Source organism: Drosophila kikkawai, chromosome 3R (assembly GCF_030179895.1).
Source record: "Drosophila kikkawai strain 14028-0561.14 chromosome 3R, DkikHiC1v2, whole genome shotgun sequence".
In the NCBI taxonomy this organism is placed as follows: domain Eukaryota; kingdom Metazoa; phylum Arthropoda; class Insecta; order Diptera; family Drosophilidae; genus Drosophila; species Drosophila kikkawai.
This window is the reverse complement of record NC_091731.1, coordinates 10,599,030-10,625,045: the sequence shown is the minus strand read 5'-3', so window position 1 is coordinate 10,625,045 and position 26,016 is coordinate 10,599,030. Positions and strand designations below refer to the sequence as shown.

The window sequence follows — 26,016 nt, the reverse complement described above, 5'->3', positions numbered from 1 at the left end:
GTTTTGATTACAACTTCAAGGCTGCAAAGTTTGTGTCGGCTTCCGTGATTAGCTCATCCTCGTTCACCTTCAAGGGAGCAGCAGATCTTGTCCAGAAGGATTCGTCGTCGCTGGCTGGCAGAGAGTCGCGCGGGAAAGTATGCAACGACAAGTCATTGAACACATTATGGTGCTCGTAATCGTCTTCCAGCGGCGTTTCTGTGCAATATTCGACAATTCGCGTAATGTGGTCCTCCTGATTCCTCCGCGCCATCGTCAGCATCTCGAAGCTGTTCGAGATGAGGAGAACGTTTGGCAACTGGTCCCGCTGCCAGTTGGACCACAAGATGTTGTGCATCAGCGCGTAGGGGCAGTGTGGCAGATAGTAGAGCGTGGGCACCGTCGCCTCATCTCTTCCCGCGCAGTCTTCGCTCATCACGCAGCCGTCAAACAAGCGAATCAGCTCCTTCTCGGTGTCTCTAAAGACGGGATCGAAGTAAAGGGCTTCGAGGATCTTGTAGTGCCGCTGCAGACTGACCACAAAGGCCGCCTGATGGAGCGCCTGGTGAGTGCGGGAAAAGGGTCCCAGACCCAGACACACAATTCTCTTCAGCGGCCTTTTCAGCGCTTCTACCTGCTGCTGCAGCGCTTCCATTGCAACCAGGAAGTAGTCGCTTTGACACATCTCCGTGCACAAGCGCTCCAGGCGCCTGGAATTGGATTATTCAATTAGAAACGGTGTCTGTGGAGGTCAGAACAACATACGGTTGGAATTTTTCAACATTTACGTCCGGACAATCGTTCAGATAGTCACTCTCGGATTTGTGACGGTCCCGCCGCCTAAGACATTTCCTTGCCATCCATTTTTTGCGAGTCACCACTTGGAAATCTCCGCCAGAATTCGACATGGCAAAATGTAAATAAACACTTGTGATCCTGCTTCTTCTTTTCACCTCGCACAATGTGACCGTTTGGTGTGTGGTTGAATGAAATCAGCTGTTTCTTCGGTCAATATTTCCACCATACTCCACACCCCTTATTGAGTCTGTCTGATGGTTTTCCGGCACTTTCTGTGCAAAATCTACTTTTCTTGCAAGCACCAGAAGCTTTGTACCGAGCTCCATGGCTTTCAGCCGTGCCACAGTTGTGTAGTCTGAAAACTCAAATGTTATTTAAATGTTTATTCATTCATTTAAAGTGACCAGATGCCGTTAAAGGGGAAATCCTGCAAATTGCCGGGCACATTGTCGTCTGTTTTCATTTATTATCGTTATTATTGTGAAAGATGAACGACCCAAACAAAGCAATCAGCGTGAATCTCTCTTCCCTGCTCAGCTTAAAAGCAGAGTTGTTACGGAAGCAGCATGAGGTCAGGCTAGCGAAGGCCAGCAAACCATCCGCCACAGAGTTCCGGCCCAACAGGGAGAGCAGAGACAAGGAAAAGTCCAAGGATCACGGCTACAAGGCGGTCGGAAAAAGTGGAGATGATGCCAAGGTGTACGAGGCAGAGGACCATGCCCAGTTGGACAAGTCCCGCCGGGTGCTGGAGGCCAAGAGCAAGTTCTACGACCGGATGAGCCGCAGCGGTGGCAGCCTGAACTCTGATGACAACTGCCTGGTGATGTTCAATCGCAAAAAGCAGGAGGAGTGCCACCAGCTGCCGCAGAAGAGTGAGACCCGCCAACGACAGAGCAGCAGTAGTAGCTCCAGCGGGGACGAGGACGAGGGCCATGAAGACGACGAAGTGGAGTACGTGGATTGCCTGGGGCGCACTAGAAAGTGCCTGAGAAAGGAACTATCGGCGGCCAAGAGGCGCGACAGGCAGCTGGCCGAGAGCATGCCCGAGCGGCTGGATCAAACGAAGGCCAATTGGATGATAGATACCAAAGGCAGCCACGTCCAGAACAGCGAAGACGAAAATGACGGCGATGGCGAGCCTAGTTACGGACCACCACCTCCGGAGAGCGTCTTCAGTGATGCCCTGTCCACAATGACCAAGCACGACGAGCAGCGCCTAAACTGGGAGCGAAAGGAGCAGGAGAACTTCGACAAGCCTGACGTGCATTACCAGGACGTCTTCTTCGACGAAGCGCGCACCCATGGCGTTGGCTACTACGCCTTCTCCACCGACGAGGCAGAGCGCAAACAACAGCAGATTGCCCTGGAGGAAGCCCGCAGAGCCACGACCGCGGAACAGAGTCGACGGGAAGAGATGCTCTCTAAGCGGAACCTGCTCGTAGCCGATCGCGTGCTCGCCGCCAAGAACAGGATACGGGCACGCAACGGCTTGCCGCCCATCAGTAAGGAGGAGTACGAGCGCGAGCAGCAGCAAAAGAAGGACGAAGAAACGGCTAAAGCCGAGGCGCGGGCGCAGGAGGAGCAGAAGAAGAGGGAAGTAATTGAAAGAAAGAAGGCGGACGAGGAGGCCGAATTAGAAGAAGCAAGAAAGGAGCATGTAAGGGACTGGGACCGGGATAAGCCCGGCGTTCCAGCCAAGCGGCGGGGATCAGAATCACCCGAGGAGGAGGAGTGGAAGTACAAGGCCGAGCGGCTACCCATGTCACAGGAAGAGTGGAACGAGAAGCAGCGTGCCCAGCGGCAATCAGAGTTTGCGCCAATGCCAGAGCCCCCAACTCATCCAAAACGCAGCAATTTCAACAGCATGCCACCACCTCCGACGTGGGAAGGCGGGTCAGCGGAGCAAGAGTTTTGCAATTTTCATACCACCAAGCGGGAACGCACATTCCAGCGACGCAACTACACCTCCGGCAACGAGGACAGTTACGATGAAGAACCTGGGTCCTCCGCTCGAGGCCTGGGCGCCGCCATTCCACCGCCACCTGGACTGGATGACACTGCTGCTCCGACTACAGCGAAGCGTGCCAAGTCCCAGGCTGACCTGGAGCGCTCTATCGAGGCGGGTTTGAGGTTTCTGCGCGATAACAGTGACAAGGGTGTGCTGGGAAACAAGGCCACCTGGACAGCCAAGGCGGATTATTAGGACTGTTAGAGTTTAAAGTTAGGTGCTTTGTATAAGCAATATAGTTTATTATAATCATTACGTGAAAATAAATTTTTTCTATGCGGTTTGGAATTCCTTGAGCGTAAAAAAAAAACAAACAAATTATTTGTTCGTTGTTAGTGTTACGAATTTCCCAACCCTCTTATAGTTCTGCCAAAGACATTATAATTTATAAGATGAGTAACGCGTTCTCTTTGCTCTTAAAAAATAGAATGCTCTTGCTTGTATTAGCAATTGTATGGCGTTACTTATCTTAGTATGCGTACAAGAGAGCGGCTGGTTAAAGAGCGCTCTCTTACTGGTTTTTAAATTAAATTTAAGAGAGAGCCTGAAGCCACTTCAAAAGCCACACAATCATATGACGTTACACATCTTCTTAATTCTAATGGCTTTTGGTTTTGCATAGTTGAATTGAAATCAAAAGAAACAACAAGAAAATGTGCCAGTACCCCTATTCAGTTCCGTTCAACATTTATTGAAACAGAATTGATGACATTTCTATTTTTTAAATTGTATAAACTATGTTGCTTTCAAGTCCATGAAATTGCTTATTTTGCAAGGGCCAAAATGTTAATTTTGTGAATTTCCTTATTCACAAAATATCGTGGGATTTCATGGGATCCCCAAAAGCTAGCTTTTATAATTTCTAAACAATTCAAAAACGCGAATTATAGTGTACTTTTGGCCGCAATTCGTTTGATGGAAAATTTGGGAAAATAATCATAGTTTAGTGTTTACCATTGCAATAGAAACCTAACACAACATAAAGTTTGGCGGTGGAACCCTTAACGTACCAAGTCTTGCTAATCTAAGGTTAATATTTACTAGCTTGCATAAGAACTAAGGATTAAGTGAGTATCATCAGCTATCTGAGCTCGCTATGCTATTGTTAATTGGTGTTTTGGCAGACAGCTCGCGTTCCCTCGGCCTCGGGTTGCATTGTAGATTAGAGCATGTCCCGATCGACCATATCGATCACTATCTCGGACATCTTTTGGCGGCACAGGTCGTTGGGTGGAAAGTTGAGCGTGGGCGCACCTACGTCCTCCTCGGGATCGTCCCCACTGCGTTTCAAATACATATCCGGGGCATCCTCGGAGGAGCAGGTGCTTATTGGTATGATGTCCATGGCCAGGCCAAGAGCGAAACGGCCGTAGGTCTTCAGCTCCTCGGCAAACCTAGACAGTGGGGAAAAAAGAGCATTACTATGATGATTTTCTTTGAACAGATTGCCATACAGATCCTGCAACTTTTCCAGTGTGTCACAGTGGTCCGGCAGAGCTGTGCACAGGATTTGGAGCCACCGGAAAAGCTCCTCCGTATATGTGTTGAGCAGCGTCTGAAGCTCGGCATCCCGCATCTCCTTCGTGGTGCAGCAGTAGAGCAGGTTGGCAATGTCCAGGGCAATGGAGCTGTAGCGTATCAGCTGGAAGTCGAGCAGGGCCACCTCCAGCACCCGTTGCGGATCCTCCGGATCGTAATGGTACAGAAAGTTATTTACCCAACAGTCGCCATGGCAGATGGCCGCCAGCGGTGACTCGGCGCTGGCCAGCTGCACCATGCGACCAAAGAATGAGGAGCTCTCGGCAAAATCGTTGATGGCCAGAACGTACTTTGAGTCGGCAGGCAGGACCTCAGACACCATTTTGATGGCGTTCTTCGTGAGCCTCTCGTAGTAGTTTCGATACCAGCTTGTGTTGGCCGTACAGAAGATGCCCTCGCTGATCAGGCTGCACAGCTTGCTAAACTCCAGCGGATGCTCGAACTTGTACGCCAAACTGAGGGCGTGCAGCTGCGCCACCTGGAGCAGGACGGACTGCGTCTCCTCCATACTGAGACCTTTATGGCGGTCGGACATCTGAAAGCCTCGTTCTCGTAGATCCTCTGTACGGAAAGGAAGCAGTGGGTTAATTTCAGTTTCTGCTATTTTCAAGTCCTTGGTTACCCATTATGAGCAGGTCGTGCCTGGCCGTGTAGCACTTGGGAATGGCGTTGAACACTGGCGTGTCCCGGCCTGTTTTGCTGGCCTGGAACTTGAGCAGCTCGGGCATGATGGTGGTGTAAAATTCCACCTCGTTGCTGGAAACGAAAGGGATAGGATAAGAACAACAAATTCCAAGGGATTAAGGACTCTCACCGGAAGAGCTTGTCGCTCTTGTAGGCCTCTCGCTGCACTACACTCTCCGGCATCACCTTGCAGATGACTTTCTGCTCCCACTTGTGATGGCACCCATCCAGACCCTGCCGCTTGCCACTAAGATTGATGCGGTATAAGGCGGCCGTGTAGTTGTCGCCCCGGTCGGAGCCCTGGGCCAGCTGCAAAAGGGGACACGTGTCCGTTTCGGTGATTTCATAACCAAATTAGAGCAGGGTTGGGGAAGGTGGGATTTATTACCTCAAAGGCATCAATTTGGACGTCTGGTTCCGCATGCTTGAAAATGTCCTGGAACATTTCCAGCGACAAGATTTGTTTGCCCTCCACAGCGGCTGCCCCATTGTTTGCCGCTCCCATTCCGGTTGTTGTTGGTGTGGCCGCCTCCGTAATTCCCATCTCTGTGGCTCTTACTGCTCTACAACTTGCGCTTTCTGGCGTCCTCTACGCTTATTGGAACCTGGGGAAACCTCGTGGGCGGTTCCTTTTAATTTTTCTGTTAACTTTTCGTTGAGCACGTTGCACTTTTCCGTTTTCGGTGTTCGCTTTCAACGTTTATTCATCGATTTTGCGCTAGCATGTGTTTTTTTTTTGCCCCGCTTCGTGCTTCTTCTTCTCTTTCAGTATTCTTTCGTCCTTTCGTGCTTTCGTCATCGTCTTACGTATTTTCAACCCTGTGCTTACATTACGCAACAATTTCAAACGGTACGCGGGAAACCGTTAGCCTATGTTACGTTAGCGGTGATTTCCGCCAAGCAATGAAACATGTTCATGTACATGAATGTTTATTTATTAATTTTTTCAAAAAAAAGTGCAAAGTGTATAAGAATCAAAGCTACTTTTCTAGGGAATTGCCATATATTTCATTGTCTGTCAACCCCCATGATTTTCTATTGGAATAAGATGCTTGGTAGGAATTTAATGGTGTCGGTCGTCGGGAGTAGGAATTTCGGCCTTTATCGAGGGTAATATGGATCGTTTTTAGTAAAAGACCATATTGGAAAATAATTGTCCAGCGAAGGTTGTGAAGGATTGCCTGATGTATTATGATCCCCTGCAATTATTTTCACTACCACAAAGTTCGGAATTATAGAAAACGTTTGGAAAATTTTGGAGCAGAAAGGTCAAAAACGTCCAATAAGAAGTGATCCTTTGCTTAAAGAGAATCTCCAAGAGTCGTTGGATAAAAATAACGAGCAAGGAGCTGGATAATTTGGAGGCTTCTATGGTCAGACTTCCTTATTAGGTTTCTTTTTATATAACTTTAAAAGTTGATGTTGAATACAAAAATTGGGTTTTTGTATAGTAATATCATTTAAAACAAGACTGCATCATTACTTTTTCTGTAAAGGCAACAAAATAAAAATTAAACCTCGCACACGCACATACGGATTAAAACTAATAAAAACTGTAGAAAGTACGATTTTTTTTCTGATGAAGGGCTTAACAAATAGTTTCTTCTGGATTTTGGGACATTTTTAATTTTTAAGATAATTGCCATATTCAAGTAATTCGCACGGGACAAAAAACGGGAGTGGTGTTTGAGGTCGACCAATTCAATTGCAAATTTATGCGTATCCCAGCGGCAATATTTTAATGTAACTCATTTGTTTTGTTTCGTGCACTGATGCCTCTTGAAGTGGTTGAGTTTTTCATAAATGACTTGCCTTTTTAAATATTTAATTTGAATTAAATTTGAACGAGATATTTAGTTCGGGAAATAAGAGGAAGATACAATGTAAATCAAATTATACCGTTATTGGTAATAGCGTATTCTTATTTTCTTTTATTTTCGAGGAAAGCATGGAAAGCAAAAGTCAAAGCATAGTACCTCTGGTTTAGAAGCATAGTACCTGCATAGAAACTTAGTACCTCTGGTTTAGAAGTTATCAAAACAAAACATGCCTTTTTAATAATCTATGTATGCATGTATGTTTTTCATCAAATAAATGAAAAAGAGAGTTTGCGGTCATTCGAATATTTGGATATCTGTTTTAGAACATATTGCTATATTTTGTCACAGTTAATCTTACTGTAACTACATATTTACAATTTAAAGAACCTTTACATTTTTGCCCGGGTTGAACCTTTCTGTGGAAATTCCGATATATTAATAATTATTTAATAAAAAATAAATAATATAACTTATCTTGATAGGGTGGCCCTATGATGACTCGTTCCCCATATTCTTAGCCAAAAGAATTTCTTAAAATTTAGAAAATGGACTATGAGTACTTCAAACAGTGGCTTCTTATGGAGTTATGTCCTTCTCTTTGATATATTCATATTATATTGATAGTAAGGTTAAGGATATGTGACATTCATAGTTACCTGTATTATGAACATTAAATAATTCAAAAAGTCGTTAGAGTGGAAGACGTAATTTAAAGATGTTTATTTCATTATTGTTACAGTTATTTTGATTAATTTGTTTATGCTTGGCTTGTATAGTTGCGCTCTTACAAAGTACTCTAAAAAAATGAACATTTGATGCTATTATGTAGTACTGAATGCTGAAAATGCAATGCATTATGGATCTCGGGAAGTGCCGCTGCTGCTGTTAACACTCCTTGTTGTTGGGCGTTTCGAACGCCATCACTTTGCGAGTAAATAAAGATTCCAGAATTTGGCATCAAAGTCCATGCAGTCACGCCCAGAGTCTAAAATACATATGTAAATCTTTATTTAGGCTTAATTTAAAACGCAAAAGCCACCCTTACACTCCTGAGTCAGACAGAACGTGAAAATCAGAATGTACTTCTTCGGGCCAACGTTGTTGATTTTTGTAAAGGCTTCTCTTAAGTTATGGCACGGTCTAATAAAATTAATCATCAATCAATTATGAACTGCGTTACCAAGGTGCAAACTCACCTGTCCAATCAGATCAATCACCTCACTGCTGCTGCTCCTGCTGATTCGTCACCAGTCCCATGTCCTCCTGCAGCTTCAAAGCCAGCGGTAGTGGCCTCTGCGGCCAGGTGCGCCTCTGAAGGAGCGTCTCCCCGATGGCCAGCTGACGCTGCAGCGCCGCAATGGTGGGGTAAATGTGTTGCTCCACAAACTCTGTCACCGTGTACTCGTCATACACCTCCCACAGCAGCTGCTGTGCCTCTCGAGCCATGGCCCGCAGTTCCTCGATCAGCACCGGCGTCCGGACGGTCAACTCTCGCACTCTCAGCGGCGAACTGAAGTTGTGCCGGACGTTGTAGTCCGAGAGCCAGGCGCTTTGGTCGCGCGTCTTTTCCAAATAGATCCTGATTTCGGCCAGCTTATCGAACAGGCGCAGGGCGTACTTGAAGACCATGTGGCCCGGATAACTGCACACGGCAAACAACTGGCTGTGGTGGGCATTGGGATGCAGTTCTAGCCAGGGGCGACCTGACCGCCGGCTGTCTGGCTGAAAGATGCACTGCAGCACTCTCAGCAACTCGTTGTCGCGCGGGTTCGTGCTGAAGTAGCCCTTGGCGACAGTGGACAGCGACGTCATCAGGCTGGGAATGCCCACGGGCAGAAGTTCGCAGAGAACAGCGAAGTGATCGTATCGCTGCCATCCTGTCAGGGCTAGGCCTCTCAGCCCCTTGGCAAACCGTCCGCCCTCCTTGGCAATAACCGCCAGCCAGCGGATGTTGTTCTCCAGATGATGCTGCAGCGGCGGCACTAACAAGCTCTCCCCAAAGGCTCCCTTGAAGGCCGAGGCAGCCCAGGCGCTAGGGAAGACCTTGGCGTAGGTATCCCACAGTTGCGGCTGGATGAAGTGGTAGATGTCACTGGCATACACCCATACCATGGGCTCCACGTAGCTTCCCACCTGCGAATGCTGCAGTTCGCTGAGGGACATCGAGCGCAGCTGATCATCCCAGATGACCACTCCCAGCTGAGGCCACTGGCGGCGGATAAAGTGCGCCAGGCTCACCACGTGCGAGAGAAAGAGCTCGCTGCGCAGTCGTTGGCGACAGACGGAGCACTCGCCCATACGCTGTACCTCGTCGCAACCGATGTGGATGTGGGTGAAACGGATGGGCGCTGAAGGCGCGGCGGACGTTTGAGTCGCATGTCCCAGACACTGAAGGTGCAGCTCGATCACCTGGGTGAGCATCTGCTCCAGCAGCGCCATGCTCTGCGGCTGGCTGGGGCAAATCGACTGCGGGCTCTCGGTCAGCTCGCGCAGTTGCTCGAAGCCAGACAGCTTAAGCACGAACTCCATGTGGCCAAAGGTCTGGACGAGAGGCATTACACTCAAGCCGTGCAGAGCAGCGCACTCCAGGAAGTCCTAAAAGAGATCATAGTCTTAATTATCGTTTACAATAATGGGATCCATACTCAGAAAGTAAATATTTTACTTAATATATAAAATACAAATAAAAATTGTTATATTTACTTTCTATAATATTTCTATAGATTGATTTTTAAATTATGTCAACTCAATGTGCTGCATCCACTAACCCTCAGTTCTTCTTCCTTGTAAGCGTTATGCGCAGCCAGAGGCTGGAGTGCTCCGCTATAGGGAAACATGTCCTCGTACTCGATGAGCAGACCCGTGGCTCCCAGGGCCCGCAGCATGGGCAGGAGCTGCTTGAGAAAACTAATCTTAGGCGGGGCTCCCTTGAGATCTATATGGACGAGGCGCTCGGCAGGAGCACGCGGACCGTCTGGCCCGATTCCAGCCACTACCGGAACTCCCATGCGCTGCAACTCGTGCTCATACTGTGTTTGTCGCTCTGCCGAGCTAAGCATTCGCTCATCCTCGGCATTATTCAGCTCCTCCATCCCGGCGTTCCGCTGGCGCTGCTGCTGCTCGAGTATCTTGAGGCGTTCCTGCTCGAATAAATAGCTCTCTGACATTGGCAGGGGAGCCTTCTTGGCCTGCGTGGGTCGCAGAAATCGCACGTTCCCCAAGCGTTGGACGGGCGACGGTGCTTTCTCGACGGCGTTATCCCTGAGCCGTTCGGCACGGAGTACTCTATTGGCCTGTGCAATCAGCTTCTGGATGATGTGCACCTGCTGGTAGCCAGTGGCCTGTTGCTGCTGCTGCTGCAGTCGCTCAGTGCTGGATAAAGCACCAGGTGGCTGGGGTGCTGTTGTATCGATTAATATAGCCCATGTCCAAAGGCCGAGAAGTACCAGGCCAGACACAACCAGCAGGAAGGAGAGTTTGCGGCGCCAAATAAATATCCACAAGTTTGAGTGCATCTGCAAAAGGAAAGAGTGACATAAAAGACATACTTATTGGTAAGCTGTGCAAGGTCGATGTATTATACATATATACATATATTTATTTATATATATTTCTTTTTATAATTATATATTTATATTTTTAATATATTTTTCCCTTCGTTTTTCCAGTTAATAAAGTACATCCGGCCGAGTTATATAATTTTTTTGCTGCTTGGCGATTTCTTTTCAGTGTAAGGATGCGGAAAGTAAGCCACTGCAGTGTGCTGCAGATGAAAAACTTGCTTCACTTTTCATAAATATTTGAAGATCCAACAAGTAGCCCCCGGAGTTATGCTATATAAGTCCACACAACCCACAAACGCCGCTGCCGCCAGCCGCACGTTACTCATACGCCACCGTTTCGAGCAGAGCTGCTCATTGAGGTTGAGTTAAGGGGCTGATGCTTCTATTGTTGTTCTTGCAGCTATTGCGGTCTTGGGTCCTGCCTTTGTGCTTGCCCAACTCCTGCGGCCGAGCACCATGGCTTCGGGTTAAAGGAAACGATTGCCACAGTGGGCCAGTTAGAAACCAAATCGAATTTGTGTAAATAAGAAGTCGATGTAGCCTTTGTGGCTTCTATTCGTATAATCAAAAAATGATGCGAACATAAGATTATTTTAAAGTTGTAAAATAATAATAATTATTAATAAGGATCGCTTATTCTTTATTCCAATTTAACTTACTTATAACTGAAAGCTACATGCTTCTACCTTGACAGTCTCGGTAAGTACACCCCTTATGCTGTTCTAGGCCATAGTCAAACCTGAATAGGTGGAATGGCTTGCCTGATAGTTTGCTCGCATTTGGTTAAATAGGCACAACTGACAGCTTATTTAAATGAGACTCCGTCAGAGTCATAAAAGCAGCTCGGCTCAGCCAAACATTCCGCATAGGTGCTGCACTCGTAGGTACTACAAATAGGCAGATAAGAGTCCTGCATGGCTTTGGGGGTGGAGGGCGGCGAATGGAGATGAGGATGTGGCATTATTCAGGACCAACTGCGGCAAGTGAAACACCAACAAAACTGGCACGGTTCGACAGGCGATAAATGCAAGTGTTCAAGTGGAAATGTGCAGCTGTCTGACTGGCGGAAATTGAATTGAGTTTTCACTTGCTTTAGAGTGGGTTTTTCAGCGGGTGCCGGAATGTTGAGGCATCGCTTAGCTCACTCTTCCAACTTGAGGAGTTTAAGGACGGGAGAGACTAATGCGGAAAAGTTTCAGGTCCTTGTGGACACTTGTTAGTCGCTTGAGTGGAGTGCTTGAGGTTTATCATCATCGCTGGAGTCAATTGATTCAATTGCTAATTTTAATGAGCCACTGGCCACAATTACAAATTGGCAATGCAAATATTTACATTGAAAAAAGCTATGGTGGAATATTGTGGGGTTGAACATTAATTAGAGAACTATTGAATGTGCAGTTTGATTGCATTTTGCACAACATGCTACAACAGCATAACCAATCGTTTTTCAAACAAAAGAGCATGCAATGCTTGGAGTCCCCCAACTAACAATAATTGTAATTATACATTACAACGCTGTATGTATGAGCTTTAATTAAAAATGTAATAAATAGAAGCTGGCATGTATATTTGGGCAGATGAGCGGCATATGACCTATAGTTCTTCTTTCTGAATTTACACTTGCAATAAATGCATCAACCTTAGATTTATATATAAATTTATAAATGAACCCTAACATAGTGACTACTATTAACACAGCATTCGCTTTTTTGTAGCTCTAAAGTTTATCTTTAACATAATTGTCCTGTTTTATATCCTATATTTTTCTACTGCAAATCACAAACCGCATCGATTTACTCGTCATCAATTTTGCATTTGGTAAATAGCCAATGGAAATCCGATTGCTGACCCATTTGGCCTAATCCACATTTGCATTACTTCGCCAACCCAACCAACCTCGCTCCCTCGAGGACTCTCCAAAGTGTGTTGTTGCCAAAATTGTACACTCGAAACATATCCCCGGGGGAAAACGTGTATGGGCCTTTCTTTTCTATCTCCCGATTCTATATATTTTCCCCGCCGACGCCGCCGCAAAGCCACAACAACAGTTTTTGAACGGGTGCTTTCGTTTTCCGACGCTTTGTTGGCAAAAGCTTTTAAGGATGCAAAAATAGAGAAGCCAACTAAGCAAACGGAACGCACAGAGGCCGAAGGGGTACTTGATGTGTGTGTGTGTGGAGTGACATGAGCCAGAAACCGAGGGAGGTTCTACCTGCAGCACTTGCATGTCCTTTGATGTCGGGTTTCACACTTGGAGATGTTAGAATATCTCGGAATTTCCAATACGAAAATATATCTATCTAGTTAAAACCAAATTAATAAGCTGGAAATAATAAATAACCAAACTTAGATTGAATGAACATTTATATATATACGAAAGTTAATATGTATTCGCTTTGTACTATTTCATATACGTAGCGACTTAAAAGTAGGAAACGAAATAAGATTTCCGGGTATTTTTGTGTTCTTGCCCTGTCCTGTCGGTGCCCAAATATTCATTCAAAAGTTTCAAAATATGTAAAGTATAAGCTTTGAAAGTATTTGAAACCATCCATACACATCTTCGAAACATATATTTTTTCTACGTGCACACGTTTGATGTTCGTTTACTTTCCCTTGCCTCTGAGAAGGCACTGTTCAGGACAGGACAATGGATCTTTGCTAATTGCATCAGGCTGGCTCGTCAGTCAGAGCCGAACACCGTTTGGGTCGACTGACTTCTAAATTAAATTTAATTGCACCGCAAGACCGACAGGCCAATTTGCAGTCACAATTCACAGTGGTCATGGCCAGGCGTTTGTTCATTGCGTTCCCGCCCTGACTATGGCCTCCACTTCCCGCCCGGACCCCTCTCCAGTGCCCATCGTGCCAGAAATGGCCGAGTGCGCCCCGCTGTGAAGTGTCCGCCCACCGCACAATTTGGCTGTTTGCCACAGAACTAAAAACGAAACTGAAATATATTTCAATGCAGAAAACAAGTGCACCCAAAAAAGGCAACATGAATGATCCTTAAAGCGGCTGTTTCGATGGACTTTACTCCATGTACTCGCGTGCTGTTTTCGATATATGTATTTATTAAGTGGGAATTATATTTTGACCATTAGTATCCTTTGATTACCGGAAAATATATTCTATATGTATAAATATTTATTTTGAGAAGTATATTTCTAATATTTTCATACATTTCCCAAGCAAATAATTAAATTCTTAAAGTTCTCTCTTGCACTTAAGTCTCAATCAACTAATTTTTGAATTTCTTTAAATTCCTTAAATGACAAAGACGAGTACAAATACACATTGGTTTCCTGAATTGCTGACTCGTTAAGCGTGTAAGTATCGTTACTCTGGGTTGTCGGCGTTTTTGCCTCAGACCACTCCATGGTGCTGTGTCCTGTGCTCCTGCCCCTCCTCCGGCTGCCCCATTCAGTGGCTCTTGCATCGCTTATATTGCATTCCCTGCATTGCATTTTGAGCAGCAGAAAATTTGCTTGCAACGGCAACAGCAGGAAGGGGGAAAAGCCGGGAGGAAGCCATGGGAAAGCTGCCTTAACTCGGCTTTAAGGATAAAGCTGCCGCCCGGTCAGGCCATAGTTCACTTCAGGGACCACCTAGCGGAAAGGTTCACAGAGAGAAAAAGTGGGTTAAGCCAAGCTTGAACCCCTTGTGGAATATTTGGCTTTAAATTGTGATTTAATTTCAGTTTAAAAAAGTTGTATCAAGTTAGTGCTTGGAAATCTACTTCTACATATTTATGTATTATTTCCAGTCTCTCCTTATATATTACATATTATCTATAAATGACAACAATAGGAAGTGTACCAGTCATAAAAAATTAAATATCCCTCTTTCTCTTAGTGCAATACGTAAGTATTAAGAAGAGTTTGAAGCCGAGGCTTATTCATGGGCATGCAGAATTATGTGCTAGTTTTTCTTCTTTCCCTGCGGTACCTTATAGCTCCGAGAGCCATAATCGACAATTAGGCAATTTAACGCCTTATTAACGTCCATTAGCAGGCGGCCGGCCACTAATGGACGGCGAGCTGAGGGCTGCGGATATCCATCTCTGCGCCCCCTTATGGCTGCTTTCTCGGGGTGGCCTCAAGATGCCTCGATGGCCATTCAAATAAATTTCACCAGTTTGCCAGAGTGCAGCACTTGCTCCGAAGAGCTGAAGGTTGCGGAAGTGGACGGGCGAGGGTTGGATTCGAGTTATGCATCCGGATGCGGTCATAAAGCGTCGGGTTAGACCTTTTAAATTTGCTAGAAAGGATTGCCAGGGATTTTTCAGTTGGAACGAACGACCAGGTAAGAGGCTTGAAATAAGCTTTCTACAAAATATATAAAGATCGTTCTTTATGGAGTGCTCTATTTTGTGCATTTATTTCCCAGTTCAATGGCGAGGAGAGCTTTGAAATAAAGCGCATTATTGTACAATTATTTGTGTACAGGAACCCTAATGTTATATATATTGTTGGCAAAAAAAAGTTGGCAATTAAATGCATGTACAAATTCCCACCTACCGAGCCTCGTCTCCTCCTCGACAAAAATAATAATTGGCAAAGAAAACAGACTGTAAATGGGAATTGGAACAAACAGAAAAGTAATGGAACTTGTCGCCAGCTAAAATGAAATGAAAAAACTCTGATGAACTATAGTTCCACATTTCCCCTCAGCAATTTCCGTCCCCCGCCGAACTAACAAACTTGCCACGTTGGGAAGCAAAACTTTGTAGAGCTTTAAAAATTGTCTGCATTCCGTTTTTTACTTCGGCGCTGTCCATACTTAATAAAAACGTTGTTACCTACTTCATAAGTAGATTATAACTGCAAAAGTTTAGAGCGGAAAAAGAGCAGACAGAAGGTCGGGGGAAACTGTGGGGAGAATTAGAACAGCGCGTCGTCATCGTCCTCGTCGTCGTCCATAACTATGCAACACTCGGTTTGTCCGCTCGAAAGCGCTAAGCAGCAAAAAGCAAAGGCTGCAGAAACTGTCACAGCAACAGCTGCAGCGCGAATAAAAAGCTGAATCTATAAAAAGAAGTCAGAGTCAAAAGTACCGACTATGCGATACCCACAAGGGATACAAGTCAAGGCATTCCATTCATTCCGTAATGAAAATACAATCAGAGTTTGATGCCATTTGAAAACTATGTATGTAAATAACAATTTAAAAAATATTTTTCAAAAAGCTGTCAAACTCTTATTGTTCTACAAATATAATTTTTTTTTAAGCCGAAAAAGGAAGTCAACAGGAATGTTACTTCATACGTTTAAGAAAGTATCTGAGAATGTATCAGAAACAAATATATATTATACTGTGTACATGTTTTCTATAAATTCCTCCCATACATATACGCCCACCGTGTAATGGATAGGAAATCACGGCGAGGACACGTAGCAACGCTGTGAGTGTCCTGCCTGAAAAGGAACCCTCAACGGCGTCGTGTTTATAATTTGAAATGATTTTTTGCTGCATTTTACTAGTAACAAAACGGGTGACAGAGCAAAGAGCGAGGAGACTGAATGGGCAACGTGTTTGGTTGGACATTTTGTTTGTTGGGCGCTTCACTGATTTCTAGATAGCCCTGCTAGGTACATAATATATACATAGATGGCAGCCCGGGATGCAGAAAAAGGTACATTTACGTTTGTTGTGTGGTCAGCGATTGGTTATTGGGCAAGACGTGCCCGTGCCCGAGGATATCCCAGTGACGTAACCTTTGTGGCTTAAAACTCAATCTGAAATCACACAGCACGTCGTGTGCTGGTTGTAGACTGTACAGAGCCTCTGGCAGGCTACGGCACATATGCTCCAGTTGAGCTGTAAGCACATCGATTTCAATTGCATTATGGGCTTTACTGTGATTTATGAGTCTCCCACTGAAAGACGAATAAATTGAAAAGCAAGGAGGGAGGAGTGAAAACTGTGCAATCTCTCTGTTACTGGATGAATTCATCTGCTTTGGGTGATTTACTCAGTCTTGAGATGTGTTTATGACAAGGTGAAATATTCAACATGAAACTGACTAGCCAACGAAGTGCATGTAGTCTAATTAAATTATTTAACCATTTTTGTCAACATCAAATCTAAGCATTTACCTTTTTAATTATACCATAAACAAATATACTAATATAATAATAAATACCTAAAAACTTGGATCATAGCTTAAAGGAATTTTAAACAAATTAAACCCACCATTGTGATTTTATATTTATTTCACTTTTTGGTGGGTGAGTTGTGAATGGAAAATGCACTCAACACAGGGCAACGCTGCGTATGCGCAATATTTATTCAGCGATAAGACCCACGTACCAGGCCACGCATGTATTTTGCTTCATTAAGTCGAAATATCAACGAAATGCAAATACCTATACATTTGTATGTAAGTTTATTTGCATTCCATAGTGCATTTATGTGGATTTCCCGCAGGTTCCAGCCATTTTGCAGTACCATTTTGTGTAAAAGCCAAAACAACACAACAAGCCCAACTTTGGCCGCCTTTTAATTCCCGTAAAAGCCATTAAAATCTTTTGTTTTGCTGGCAGTAAAATGCAGACTTTGCTCTCCCCACCACTCTGCCTTTGGAGCCTTCCATCCCCTTTGGAAGCCGCCCCCAAGTGCAACGCCTGCTGTGTGTTGACTCGTCGACTGATGACAGCAAATGACGAGCGCTGACAACAAAATGTTTACTAATGCAGACCCGAAAGCAGGCGAAGTGTTGACCCCCCCCCCCCTGGAGGGACTGGGAAGGCTGGGTTACTGGGATACTGGGTGAATGAGCATATGGAGAGGCTCCTAACAAGGCAGCTGCTCTGACATCGCTGATGGAATGCACTCTAGGACTGGCATCACCAGCTCTCGAACGGGGACCGAGCTCTGATTGATGTTTATGATTTATTAAGTAACTCTGCACAGAGAGCAGCTAAGCTCTCCATCGGCTTTCGAGTTCCACTACATCAACGAGCTGATGGATGCTAGCGGGGAATGGTTTAAAGCAGCCATTTTGAACCAGACATTGCTGCAGCGCCGGATAAGAAAGCTTAGACTTAAGACCCGGGGGAGAGCTTAACTGCAACTGATTTAATTATTTTAAGACTATTGCATGGGCTTACAATGATGGAAAATTACTATTAGAAAGAAACTACACCAGAAAGAACGGACTTATTTATTCCAGAAAAACGTTTGCAATCAAAAGAAAATATTATGCAACTTTTCTTTATACAAACATTGTTTCTATTGCAAATTGTGTCGTCTTTTATAATACATTTAAACACGTTTACTAAAAATAACAGCTTTGATAGACTATTAAATTCAATTATGGCAACAAGATTATGTTCTGTTCAGAAACATTTACAAAACAAATAACAACCTAAAAATGCAGCTTAGGTCAAGTGCATACATTCATAAGTTTTCTCAATGGCTACCCATAAAACGATTACAAAGCGTAACCACATCTCAGAGAACACAACCATAGCAGACAGATAAAATAGAATACACTCAGGTAATTCATGTCCCATCTGGATTAAGTTGCACATCAATTGAAAAGTCAACAAAGTTCGCATAAAGTCGAATGAAAACTTTGCCTGTTTTAAGTTTACAGCTACCATGTGGCAAGTACCTTAATGTGCAACTGCAGCCAACCGCCCACCCTTTCCAGGGTGCGCGTACAATGCAAACTTTGGAGCACATTCGGCATGTACGTGTCGTGTGCTCGTCCAAACTCCTTGCCCAAAGGGTAACCAGGACATGTCAAACACTTTTGTCAAACCGAAACTTTCGGTCAATTGTTTAGATGGCTGATGGCCATGGCTTTCGGCATTAGCAAAGATCAACAAAGCGAGAGCCCAAGTTGTTGGCCAATTTCGGGAGTGGCTTTCGAGGTGATTGAATATCACAGGAGCTGCTCGACCAACGGACACTTGGACACTCGCCTGGATATTCTCCTCGACAGCCGCAGTGTGCGGCAACCGACTGGGATGCAGGCGAATTAATCACTGTCAGACGGCGTTGCAGCGTCAGACAACACGGCGTATGCGCAACTCCGCTTGAGCTGTCAACCGCACGCTTCGTGGCCCTTCCTCTTTGCCCCTGAGATGCCTTGAAAATTAATTAAACAGCGGCACAGACGGGCGAGCACTCAAACAGGGATGTGGTGGAAACAAGGGGAGATTAGCTGACGGAAATGGGTAAAATCCGAAGTCAAATTCAACTCCAACCTAAGCGTGTTCTTCGAGAAACTGAGAAACCCATTTAAGTTTAGGCAAACAAAGCGTTAGGCAGATCATTTCCATATTTTGCCACAGCATTCTGGAGCCTTCAGGCCGCATTTGCATAATTCCAACGTTATGCAGCAATTAAAATATTTTCCCTAATTTCATTCCGGGCCAAAGCGAAAATTACCGTGCAAATTATAACAATTTGGATGCATTAAGTGCAACAGCAAATAACGATTTCCCTCGCTCTTTGCTCTGGTGCTGCCCCTGCCGTTTGTCCCGCCTTCTTTCCGGTTTCCCGGGCTTTTAATTTTGCATCCTGTAAATGCAAAAAGGAATGCAAAGTGGTGCGAGCTTTAAAAGTCCAAAAAACAAACAAATTTCGACACGACGAATATATAACACGCTGCCTTCCCATTTTAGAATATTCCGGTTTTAAACAATTTAAGGGTAAATTATAAGGTTTATAAAAATTATAAGCTTTTTATGTCGATTTTCTTTAATTGTAAACGTTATGTTAAGAACTGTAACTATATCTGATCGAACCAAATACGTCTAATCATATATTCCTTGAAGCCTTGCAAATGGCCCATCGGTGTAAAGGCTCGCCTCGAGTTGTTCTTTTGATTGCGCCTCCCAAAACAAAGTAACGAACTAACTTCTAATGCCCCCCGCAAAACTGCAGCTAAATTGGAGCAGGGCTGCACCGTGGGGGGGGCACGAAATGAGCCTAGGAAACTTTTGTCTGAGGTCCGCAGGACTCCTGCCAACTGCTGTCACTTCGGTCCCGGCCCGCACCCGCACTTTGCATGCGAGAAATGCGGCGTATTTTGCCAGGCTTCCAAATGAGATTCCGCTTACGGGGCCAGTGTGTGTGTGTGTGTGTGTATGTAGTTTTTGCGAGTTTAATGCTATTGTTGCATGTTGCACGTAGGTCGTCCTTATCCTCCATATCCTGCGCATCCTGCCGCACGTCCTGGTTGTTTACACTGCCACTGTTTTCGTTTTGGTTGTCACCGTCAGGCCGCCCCTGCCGATTGCCTCTGGAAAATGGTCTGACTTCAATACGCACTCATGCAAATATAATTCGTGCACACGCACAGCTCCACCCAGCCGCAGTGCCCTTTCTTCCCCGTGCCCTGTCGCATCTTTGGCTTCCCCCGGCCGCAGACCATGTCCCCATGCAATGTCATCAACAGAAGCGGGAGCGGGAGAACTCTAAATAACTTGTAAATGAAGCACAGGATGCATGCATGACCGCCAAACAACTGGCCACAGCGAACCAACAACAAATACTTACACAGGGGCACAGTGGGTAAGCCAGATGCAAGGATTTTTCATTTTGGCCATATACATACATATATATAGTGTATTGGAGTAAGTAAAGTCTCTTTGTTCAATCATTAACCAAACGATCCTTTTGTTGAATTTGATCTTTTGAGTTAATTAATTAATCCATCCTTCATTCTTTCACAACTCTTAAAAGGAGCCTTAGTTCAACTTCCGCTTCACAGGTTTCTGTAGACTATGACTTGGAATATTATGGAATGAAATATCTAATAATAAATAAATTAAACTCTTAAAAGCATTGGAACACACCTGGATTAATGCCTATCTAGCTGAGTACTTCCGTTGTCCCTGCGCTTACACATATCCTTAATTTTTACCCATTCCGTGTCCTCAGGTTGCGTTTCACGCATGGTTGCCTCTGGCTCTGATTTCTCTCTTTGCCTCTGCTCTGCCGCCCATCGCATTTCCTTGGATTACATCCTGGATTCTGGCCGCCAATTCAGCACCACTCGGCCTCAGCGGATTGGACAGCCTGGACAGGAGGCGCCTCGTGGGAAAGGTCCCATTGTTTTAAACTATACGAAATGCTCTCCCTCTCTCTCTCTCTCCCTTTGGCGAATGTGTGTGCGTGTAAAACTTTGCCATGCTTCTTCCTCATGCGTTTATGAAAATTGTAAAAATATTCTCAGATTTTTCCTCTTCCGCTTTTCCATTCCTCTTTCCAATTCGCCCCAACTTTGGACGCTCACTTGCGGTGGCCAAAGTGTGAATGTGTAAATATGTGAGTGGGCTGGGAGCGTGAGCGTGTGTGAAAAGTTCCCCAGTTTCCCGGGGCTAATGAAATATTTAAATGTAATTTTGGTGCGTTAATCAAAATTACGTTAATTAACTGTGGCGAGAAAGCTTTAATTAGGCCATACAACACATACACATACATAAGAATTTTCTCAAGGGATGTCCCCAATGCGATATTGAACCGCCAAGCCGCAGCCATTGAAGGGAGACAGAAACAGGCAAATATGACTGGAAAGAGAATGCATGTTGCCTACTTTTCTGGGCTGCAATTCAGGTGTTTTTAATTTGTGACATTCAGTTAATTTAATCTCTAGATACTTTAGTTTTACTCAAATGTTACAAATTTAAGAGGGAATAACGAACTTGCACTAGAAACCCACAGTATGCACACATATGAACAACTAAATATAGGATTTACTTAAAACTACCGATTACTAATTTGGGACAGAGCTCTACTCTCAAGTACAGCCTGAAAGTAAAAGAATTGTTGTAAATCAACGTTTTTCAAGGCAATTGAATTACAATTGCAGCAACCTGAACACACTGACTGCACTTGGAAGACGACAGAAGCACGGGCAGAGTAAAATGAGTAGGGGCAAAAAGAGGCAAGGCGGAAACGGATACGCCTGCCATCGGAGTGTGCGGTGCTTCATAAATCCTGGCTGGCAACAACCGCAGCACTCACTTCCTACCGCCCTGATCCACTGAAATATGCTTGCGTCAGTGCGATGCCAAAATCCGGCTGCAGCTGCTCCGCAAACGATACAAGCAGTAAGATTGGGACTGCAAGGAAGCGAGGTAGTTATCGTTCCACAAATGATTCACTCGCTTGCGCTTAATCCGCACGGACAATACTATATAGTCGAGCAATCCCAATCGAATTTTCAGTAAAAAATGGAATGGAAATAATGATTGAATTTCAACCAAGAAAACTTATAACAAGAAGCCCAATTGCAAAAGTTATCCCATACCTTAAACAACTTAATTATATAACTTCATTATATTTATGCTTATATTTTATATAGGAAAATCTCAAAAAGTCCGGTAATCAATTTGCTGAAAAGATTCAATTATCAAGCAATTAGTTATGCTCGAATACAAAAATAACGAGATAATACCGTTAATTTAAGCATAATTCATTTATAGAGAGTTATGAATCAGGCGAAACAACACACGACACATTAAATGTAAATTAATCCCGCCCCCTGGTCCCCAACTGGGGATAAACTTTACCACTAATGGCGACAGTTGCAGCTGCTGCACGGCTGAATCCTCGAAAGCAATGCACTTCAATGTTCGAAATGTTTCTAATTGAATGTGCCAGCGGGGGTGGAGAGGTGGGATGTGTGTGTTTTTGGGTATATTTTGGGGTGGTGGAAATTCGCCAACAGTGCAAAAAACTAATGTTTGTAAATGAAAGTCAACAGGAAGAGCCGTGGCTGCCACAAACAAACAGACAGATCAGCACAAAATCTGATTTCGATTCCAATTTAGAGTGAACAAAAAAGAAATGTTACCCTTGGGACGGGCCTGCAGCCCCGGGCGAAATGTCGCCCTCGATTTTGACAGAATTAGAAATGCAAAAGGATTACCAAACGCCAAGCGATTTGCCCAATAAAATGTGTCAAATAAAAATTGACAAAGGGGACAAAATTGGGCGACAGAGTGAGCCCCAAAAGCGACATTATTCATTTGGTAAACGATTGCCCACTGGGGGCAGGATTGGGATGCAGAGATGTTGGGGGCTCTGCCATGTTCCATTTGAATGCCCAACATAGCCAGAGGCCTCAACACTTTCCAATGCTTATTGTTAAATGCCACGCTACGAGGGCCATATGCAAAATAAGCAAAGCTTTTAACCCTAGTTGGCTACATAACATTTATTTTTATTTGCCTGCTCAGTATATTTCAATAATATAAATAAGTCATAACAAATAAAAAAGGACTCTGCAGAAAAGGCATTTATGTTAATGACGTTAAAAGATACAACTTACCTTTACTATTTTATTACATACATTTAGGCACTTTACAAATTAATTTCAAATCTACACCGATTTAAGAACAGTTTGGGAACCTGGAGCTCAGAGATTTAGGGATTGACAATATGAATCTATAAACGTTTCCAAATAACATAGAAAGTAAGTACGCTGTTTTGCATAATTTGAACACTTTTTTATTATATATTGGAATGCAGTTAAGGTAGTAAAGGGTTAAAGTCTTGAAGGGGGGCTCAGAGTAGTCGCCGAACGCTTTAAATCGGTCATCACGTGCTCGTGATACGCAAACACCTAAATAATCCAAAAATGGGCATTTGTTTTTAAACTGTTTTTTAAACTTGACTGTTAAAGGTCTTGTTTATGCCACCATCCTTCTCGCCTGGGCACCTATTCAGGACCTAAGTGGTTTTCATTCGGCAGTCAAATTGCCCAACTGCATCGACGTAAAAAATCGCGTCAGGATAATCGCGCGAGTCGCGTAAACTGCAGACAATTCAACCCGAAAAAGTCGCAGCACAAGCTCAGCAGCCGAGGACCGTTGCAGTTGCACTAAACTTGAGCACTGTTTATATGCCACGGGTTTCAGAGTCGCTCAGCTTTTCATTTGGCGGCAAGAGCTTTTCATTTGGCGGCAAGCGACCCACAGTGGTGTAACAGGCGATTTTGGCGCTTAATGTTTTACAAATATTTTCAAAATTGATATTTATGCAACCTTGAAATACATAAATTGTCCTTTCATTATCTAGACAACGTTTTGTTTTATGTTTCTCATGACCACGACAAACCCTTTCAAAGCTATATTTTTGTTTTTTCAAGTTTACTATGAAAATAAAAAAATTACTTTTCGTCATGTAAAAATATATAAATTAGTTAAAATTAAAAATATCTGACGTATAAGCTGTAATTAAATTTTACAGAGACGATCTAGCAAACTAAAACAAAAAAGGTTAGCAGTCAGATGGTAATGCTGGTAAATTCTACAACTGGATTTATGAATTACTGAAAATACCGTCGATATATTCATCCGTATAAGGAACGACCGAAAAGAGCTACCCGCTAAATTTTCAACCATAACCCAGTCGCAAGATATGGATTTAAATTTTGTATTGTCCTATGTAATCTTAATTTTTTTAAATGCAATGCAAAACGTTAAATAATTCGAACTGTCCTTACTGGCTTTCAGTCATTTAACCGATATATAATTATCGAAATGGCATTCATATGGCAATAGCAGTTTTCAGCTGCTTATATATAACAAAGGTTTTCTTAAGTAGAAAAAAGAAAATGTTGCAATCACGATTACTTCATTTATTGGCAAATGTTTGCCTCTTTTACCCCACTGTGCGTCGGTTCTTGCGCACTTAATGCATTTCAAAGCAACACCGTTATTTTTAGAGCGCCAAACGTAAACAAACCCATGCATGGCCACACTGTTACCAAGGCGCCATCAGCACACTGTAAAATTAAACAGCGCTCCTGACCAGTGTTGCAAAGCTAAGTTGAAAAAATAAGATATAACCGAGAATGTATAATTATTATTTTCTTAATTAATTTAAGGAAAAATTACGCCAAGGAGGTGCTCTACACCAGGGATATTCATTATTAATTATGAAAATTGTTCAAATTATTGTTTGAAACATTCAACAAATTTCCGAACATTTACGAGTTGATTTAACACTTAACATAACAGCAAAAGCTGTTAACTCAGCCATATATTAGAAAATATTATTAATATTAAATATACTAAATTAAATTAAATAATTAACCTACTCGTTTTTGGCATCAATATGTTGATTCCGGATTGAGTTCTATGACCTCGGCGAAGTGATAAATATAGGTTCCCAATTATAATTATTATTATTATTATTGTAATACATAAATTTAATTTTAATGACATTCAAAAAAACTGCCTCGAAACAGTTTTAAAGTAATTTTCTCGAAAATGTACTTTTCATTGTCGTAGTCAAAGTTGAGTAAATTTTATATGGGTAAAAGGGGTATATGGGTATATACGTAAAATAACGCTAATTTCGCTTAAAAATTAATTCTGGCTAGCCACTAATCTTCAATTTATTCCTCCTTGTGCTTTTGAGAATTGCCAAATGTAGCTTGAAAATAGCTAAGTTGGCAACGCTGCTGCCGACCAAAACAAAGTAAACACACATACACATAAACACACCGGCTTTTGCAAGCTTGATATAAAAAGTCGAACGATAATAATTTAATGAACTCACCTATCAGAATCATCATATATCAGCATTTGGTGTTTTAACTACCAGCGAATTTATTTATCCAATTATCCTTTCCACCTGAATATTTTACCGAGTGCACTGACGGCTGTGCTGCCAGACCTATTTCCTCGGTCCAGTCCGACAACGACAAGCCATTGGCGAGTAGCTTTTAGTATTACTCTGAAAATCAACAAGAAAAATAAAATCAGCGTTTCTGGCAGATCCAACTTATTTATTTGTAATGTTCCTGAGCTTCTTCTGTTGCTTGAAAATGTTTCAAGTCATTCCGATACTATCGAAATTGAAGTTTTTGATTTTCAAGTCATAATATTTTAATATATGGTCACTCTGCTCGCCAATGCTAGACTTACCAGCTCCACTTATTGCATTAATACCACTTAGCAAAGACCCAAGCCAGCGAACGGAAAAGCCTCAACAACTTGTAGCAGTAAAAATATTTATACGAATTCTCTGTGTAATAACGAATAACCAAACTTATAAATAACTAATATCATTGTGAAAATGTGAACGTGTTGTTTGCCTTTGAAATGACATCCATCTAAAATGCATTTCAACGAACTAACTGTGAAAATTTCGTACAGGCTGAAAAGAGCCGATTTTTAGTGGAGGAAGAAGCAGCAGCAGCAGTAAAAGCAATCGTCGAATACACGGACAAAGCGCACGGCGAATGAAAGGCGTGTGAAGAGAAAACTTGCAAAAATTAAACCAGCAACAACAGCGGCTACGGCGAAAAAGTGTGTTTAGAAAAGAAATTAAAAACACACGCACATATACATACACACACCACGAATCCACACAACCACAACTCAACGCAAGAGAATTGGTGCAAAAAGCGAAAAACGAAGTAAAATAGCGCGCGGTTTAATAATAAATAATTATATGTATGCGCGCAAAACATGTGAAGAACCGGGGAGCCGCAAATACAAATACGAATACGAAAAATCAATGAGATTGTAATAAAATTCCGTATTCTCGCTATCGCTCCTCCCTCTCTATATCTCCGTCTCTCTCGCCCCGCCGCTCTCGGGCCGTACTCGCTCTCTCTCTTGTCTTGTCTCACGAGCGCAGCCATCAGCAG

At 43.5% G+C, this 26,016-nt stretch overlaps 4 protein-coding genes and 1 long non-coding RNA gene across 6 annotated transcripts; 2 read left to right on the top strand and 3 right to left on the bottom strand.

The window, feature by feature from the left end:
- Positions 1-6: 6 nt before the first annotated feature.
- Positions 7-887, bottom strand: LOC108084811 (SRR1-like protein). The gene is made up of 2 exons (XM_017181170.2): positions 745-887; positions 7-689 (listed from the first exon to the last, which is right to left on the bottom strand). Exons 1-2 carry the CDS (start codon positions 885-887, stop codon positions 8-10), a joined length of 825 nt encoding a protein of 274 aa, XP_017036659.2. The 3' UTR covers position 7.
- A 272-nt stretch (positions 888-1,159) lies between these two features.
- On the top strand, positions 1,160-3,083 carry LOC108084842 (coiled-coil domain-containing protein 174). Its single transcript, XM_017181216.2, has one exon. The coding sequence runs from the start codon at positions 1,265-1,267 to the stop codon at positions 2,978-2,980; it is 1,716 nt and encodes a 571-aa protein (XP_017036705.1). The 5' UTR covers positions 1,160-1,264; the 3' UTR covers positions 2,981-3,083.
- Positions 3,084-3,455: 372 nt separating this feature from the next.
- On the bottom strand, positions 3,456-6,000 carry LOC108084843 (uncharacterized). The gene is made up of 5 exons (XM_017181217.3): positions 5,397-6,000; positions 5,139-5,317; positions 4,947-5,080; positions 4,240-4,885; positions 3,456-4,179 (listed from the first exon to the last, which is right to left on the bottom strand). The coding sequence occupies exons 1-5, from the start codon at positions 5,550-5,552 to the stop codon at positions 3,948-3,950; spliced, it is 1,347 nt and encodes a 448-aa protein (XP_017036706.1). The 5' UTR covers positions 5,553-6,000; the 3' UTR covers positions 3,456-3,947.
- Positions 6,001-7,533: 1,533 nt separating this feature from the next.
- LOC108084844 (hexosaminidase D) lies at positions 7,534-25,427 on the bottom strand. 2 transcript variants are annotated; one of them, XM_017181218.2, is made up of 6 exons: positions 25,289-25,427; positions 24,921-25,097; positions 9,597-10,343; positions 8,025-9,423; positions 7,874-7,968; positions 7,534-7,813 (listed from the first exon to the last, which is right to left on the bottom strand). In XM_017181218.2, exons 3-4 carry the CDS (start codon positions 10,341-10,343, stop codon positions 8,047-8,049), a joined length of 2,124 nt encoding a protein of 707 aa, XP_017036707.1. In that variant the 5' UTR covers positions 24,921-25,097; positions 25,289-25,427; the 3' UTR covers positions 7,534-7,813; positions 7,874-7,968; positions 8,025-8,046. The 2 variants fall into 2 exon arrangements, with proteins under 2 accessions (XP_017036707.1, XP_070142396.1); XM_070286295.1 differs by lacking the exons at positions 24,921-25,097; positions 25,289-25,427 and adding an exon at positions 22,684-23,213.
- On the top strand, positions 14,125-15,155 carry LOC138928908 (uncharacterized). Its single transcript, XR_011445324.1, has 3 exons — positions 14,125-14,254; positions 14,347-14,696; positions 14,781-15,155. It is a non-coding gene; the product is annotated as an uncharacterized lncRNA (long non-coding RNA).
- Positions 25,428-26,016: the final 589 nt, after the last annotated feature.

Excerpts from the sequence above, each read along its gene's own strand:
- LOC108084843 (XM_017181217.3), bottom strand. The coding sequence starts at position 5,552 with ATGGGAATTACGGAGGCGGCCACACCAACAACAACCGGAATGGGAGCG. Across the intron at positions 5,318-5,396 it reads TCCAAATTGATGCCTTTGAG|CTGGCCCAGGGCTCCGACCG; the intron begins GTAATAAATCCC and ends CCCCTTTTGCAG. Across the intron at positions 4,886-4,946 it reads GCACGACCTGCTCATAATGG|AGGATCTACGAGAACGAGGC; the intron begins GTAACCAAGGAC and ends CTTTCCGTACAG.
- LOC108084844 (XM_017181218.2), bottom strand. The coding sequence starts at position 10,343 with ATGCACTCAAACTTGTGGATATTTATTTGGCGCCGCAAACTCTCCTTC. Across the intron at positions 9,424-9,596 it reads ACAAGGAAGAAGAACTGAGG|GACTTCCTGGAGTGCGCTGC; the intron begins GTTAGTGGATGC and ends GATCTCTTTTAG.
- LOC108084842 (XM_017181216.2), top strand. The coding sequence starts at position 1,265 with ATGAACGACCCAAACAAAGCAATCAGCGTGAATCTCTCTTCCCTGCTC.
- LOC108084811 (XM_017181170.2), bottom strand. The coding sequence starts at position 887 with ATGTCGAATTCTGGCGGAGATTTCCAAGTGGTGACTCGCAAAAAATGG. Across the intron at positions 690-744 it reads AATGTTGAAAAATTCCAACC|GCGCCTGGAGCGCTTGTGCA; the intron begins GTATGTTGTTCT and ends ATCCAATTCCAG.